General features: G+C 49.7%; 1 protein-coding gene across 1 annotated transcript in view; it reads right to left on the bottom strand.

Annotated features, from left to right (window-relative positions):
- Positions 1–3,725, bottom strand: part of EMC1 (ER membrane protein complex subunit 1) — a gene marked incomplete in the record, with an annotated part of 35,793 nt that overhangs the window by 22,512 nt on the left and 9,556 nt on the right. The window contains 4 exon segments of the mRNA XM_027770606.1: positions 265–324; positions 1,347–1,418; positions 1,875–2,042; positions 2,365–2,514. Of these exon segments, the coding sequence (XP_027626407.1) occupies positions 265–324; positions 1,347–1,418; positions 1,875–2,042; positions 2,365–2,514 (450 nt within the window).

Here is a 3,725-nt window from a genome sequence, read left to right as displayed (position 1 = left end):
GGGATCCCAAAAGAAATGGGGAAACTGACACTCAGAGAGTCTGTTAGGAATAGATTTGAGGGATTCTACCTCCTTATCTCCCAACAAAAAAGGATTGGGGAAAAAAAAAAAAAAGGATTGGAAAAACATCATTTAATTCATAGTATTCAAAAATCCCGTTTGAGGCTGGGAACTCTAGGAGACCTACTCCTTGCCTAAGCTGCTCCCCCAACTTCCGTGGTGGCCTGTGTCTCTTGGTTGGCCCTGCCCAGTGACATGCCCTACCTTTGGAGCAGACTTCTCTGAAAAGCCCCCCGCTGAGCCATCTTCAGAACTGCTAGGTTTCTGTTTACAGCAAAGAGAAGGACAGGAAAAATTCAGCTGACAGGTCACTGCCCAGTCAAATGGATCTTTTTATTTTTATTAAGAATTATTTCTAAATTTTATTTTATTTCATTTTAATTTGCTATAAGACTCATGCACTCACCAGAAACAGTGAGAGAGAAAGCGAGAAAGCAAGCCGCCAGGTCCGGGACTCAAACCAGTTAGCCATGTGGGAGTCCAGCGCTTTAACCACCATCCAACCTCCTGGCCCCAGTCAAATGAATCTTATTTCTACGTCTTCTCCACACACGTGAGAGAAGCCAAATCTTCCTCCTCACCCCTGCCCACAAAGCCTATGCAATCTTTAACAGTGAGGCCATCATGACAGGATCTCTAAAGGGGGTTGCAGGTAGCTCTATACACAAGGTGAAAACGCACTTCTCAACAGCCTCCTGCCCCCGGGTCCAAACCCATCAGGTGAGCATCCCCAGACTTCCTTTAACTTTATTCCCTCCATGTGCAAGTGAGAGAGACGGTATCTCCAACAAGACCCTGACACCACAATCATCCCGAGCCTCAGCTGGCCCCTAGCCGTGGGCACAGCTGAGTCCTACATACTCAAGGAGGCCTTTGGACATGAAAACCCAGAACCTTATTGTGGGTCGGCCTCACAGAGCATTGCATTTTTCATTCTTAAGGGGTTTGCTATAGGGCGCATGCACTCACCAGAGAAACGGTGACAGAGAGAGGGGAAGTGAGAAATCATCCACCAAGGGGGATGGCCACACCACAATCCCTTCTCCTCCGTCCTCCTCTCAGGATTTTGGGCACACATGCACACATGCCCAGCATGATTTTTCAAGCTGCCGAGTCCAAAACTTAAACCATGGAGTCAGCTATGTGGGATCCAGCACCTTAGCCACCACGTCACCTGCTGGCCTGAGAGCATTTTAATGCAACACCGCTGTCCAGCCCTGTGGCTGACTTCTGATTTTCAGGGCTCTTGGAGGAAAACCCCAAGTGGTGTCATTCTCGATACTCACCACTTCGCTGCGACAGGTCATGACTGCAGCCACTGTCTTCTCCCCGGTAGTGGCAAAGCTCACCAGGGCAGTCTGGGGAGAAAGCAAGGTGCAGTTCCTCAGTACTAGCCAGCAGCCTGACAGGTCACCTCTCCAGGGCAGGCCCTTTGGCCTTGGAGTGGAAAGTGCTCCTGGCTTTGGAGAACAATGGCCAGGGCATCAGATGAAAACAGGACTCTCCCTGGCTTCCAAACAGGCACGCGTCCATCCTAAACCCCAGATGCTCACAGAATATTTGCTGCTTTAATTTCCACCCCCACCTTCCCACAGACTCAGAGGAAAAGTGCTGGTTTTGCTCTACAGGCCCTCTGTAACACTCAGGAGGAAAAAGGAGACCATTTCTGCAGTCAGGTTGCCTGGTCCTCTCAAACCACTTGGACCGCCAACCTTGGGCCTAAGCACTGGTATCTCCAGGTTCAAAGGCAGTGCCTCCTAGCGCCTATATCTTGGCTAGATCGGAACCTTAGCAAATCCTGCAGCCTGCCGTACCTGTGGGAAGTTTTTGAGCAAACTCAGGACACCGTGATGGTAATGCAGCAGAGCATAGTGGCTTGGGGACAACTGCAAGAAGAACTGGGCCCGAGAAGGATCCACTGGGTTGGGCTGAGTGGGCAGGACCCGCGGTTGGAATCCACTTCCAAATTCTAAACCAAGAGACTGGGATACAAGAAGGAAGAGGATTAAAGATAGAAACCAACAAGCTACTGACCCATGCGAGGCTTGCATCCTCTGCCAGACTTTGCCAAGAGATGTAACGAGGCCCCACAGGTGGCTGCAGAAGCTCCAGGTCAGATTCCCCAGAGGGGGAGAGGTCCATTTCCCTTACACCAGTACAGCCAGAGGCCTGGTCTCTCTAAGGCTGATACAACGTAGGAAGAAAGCAGTGACACCAGGAGCGAGAACCACCCAACAGTCACACCACCTTCCAACGCTCCAAAAGCAGCGTCTCAGGCCGGGGGAAACAGCTGTAACGTCTCACCTGCAGTGGGATCTGCCTCAACTCCCACTCCGTCTCAAGGGCCAAGGTTTGAAGCGAACGTGAGCTTGGGTCAGGGCACACCAGGACAGCTTCATCCACCACACCACAGGCCCCAGTGAGATGTTGCAGCCATGGAGTTGAAACCCTGACCTATGGAAACACGCAGTGAAAGGAGGCTCACGAGGGTTTCCGTGTTTCTTGCTCAGCTCGTCAGCACTACCTGTCTAATCCTCCTGGGCAGCTCAAAGGCTCTTCAGGGTTGGTTGCCCTACAGTGCTTTCTGTCCCTACGTCCCCCTCCTCAGCCTCCCAGGAGCCTCCAAACCTGGAGGAAAATCAGGATTTGCTTTCTGGTCACTGAAAAAAATGCACCAGATAATTCTACATACCAATACTCAGATGCGCACTTTCATACACATGTAGTTTCCTACCGTTATTTTTATTATTCATTCATTTTCTTTTCTGTGGCTTGCCTATTTTTCTATTAAATTATCTTTCATCCATTTTTAATTCTTTCTGTACTTTGAATTGACTTTCCTTTTCTTTCTTTCTTTCTTTTTTTTTCTTAAATAAATATGCTATAGGTAGTATATAATGCCCAAGTGGGAGAGACAGAGGGGAAGTGAGAAATCACACCCCTAGAGAGACGGCTCCACGAAAATCCCTTTTCCTCCATTCTCTGTTCAGGATTCTGGGCACGGATGCACAGTGCGTTTTTCCAGCCTCCAGATCCAGGACTTGAACCTTATAGTTGACCATGTGGGATCTAGCTGCCTTAACCATTACACCACTAGCTGGCCCTCCTACCACTATTTTACAGAATCATGCTGTAAAGAACTGCTAGGCAGTGAGGATATCTGTGTAACTTTTTTTTTTTTTAATTTTTTGGGGTAGAGGCTTAAGCCTTAGGGCACACGCACTCACCAGAGAGAGAAAGACAGAGACAGTGAAGGAACGTGAGAAACCACCCCCCCAGGGGGATGGCCATGCAACCCCTTCTCCTCCATTCTCCTCCTACCATCTTGGGCACGCACGCACATGCACCTGGTGTGAGTCTCAAGCCACCCAATCTGGGACTCAAAGCATGGTCAGTAATGTGGGAGTCAGTGACGTAACTGCTATGCTGTATACCAGACCCAGGTCTGTGTAACTTTTTAGCCCGCACAGAAGAGTCCCATTTGCAAAGACAAGGATTTTAAGTAAAGGTTTGATAAGGACGCAGTTGGCAAGTGACCAGAACCCGGGACTATAAATGGACTTTGTATCTGCCCAGCTACGTTCCCTGGCCTCCGGTGCAAAGGATGCCCACCATCTTCCTGCCCATCCACAGGGCTCAAGCCAGATGCCCGACCCACCTGCTGA

The sequence above is a fragment of the Tupaia chinensis genome, unplaced genomic scaffold (genome assembly GCF_000334495.1).
Source record: "Tupaia chinensis unplaced genomic scaffold, TupChi_1.0 Scaffold000146_1, whole genome shotgun sequence".
Taxonomy (NCBI): domain Eukaryota; kingdom Metazoa; phylum Chordata; class Mammalia; order Scandentia; family Tupaiidae; genus Tupaia; species Tupaia belangeri.
This window is presented reverse-complemented; position numbering and strand designations above follow the sequence as displayed.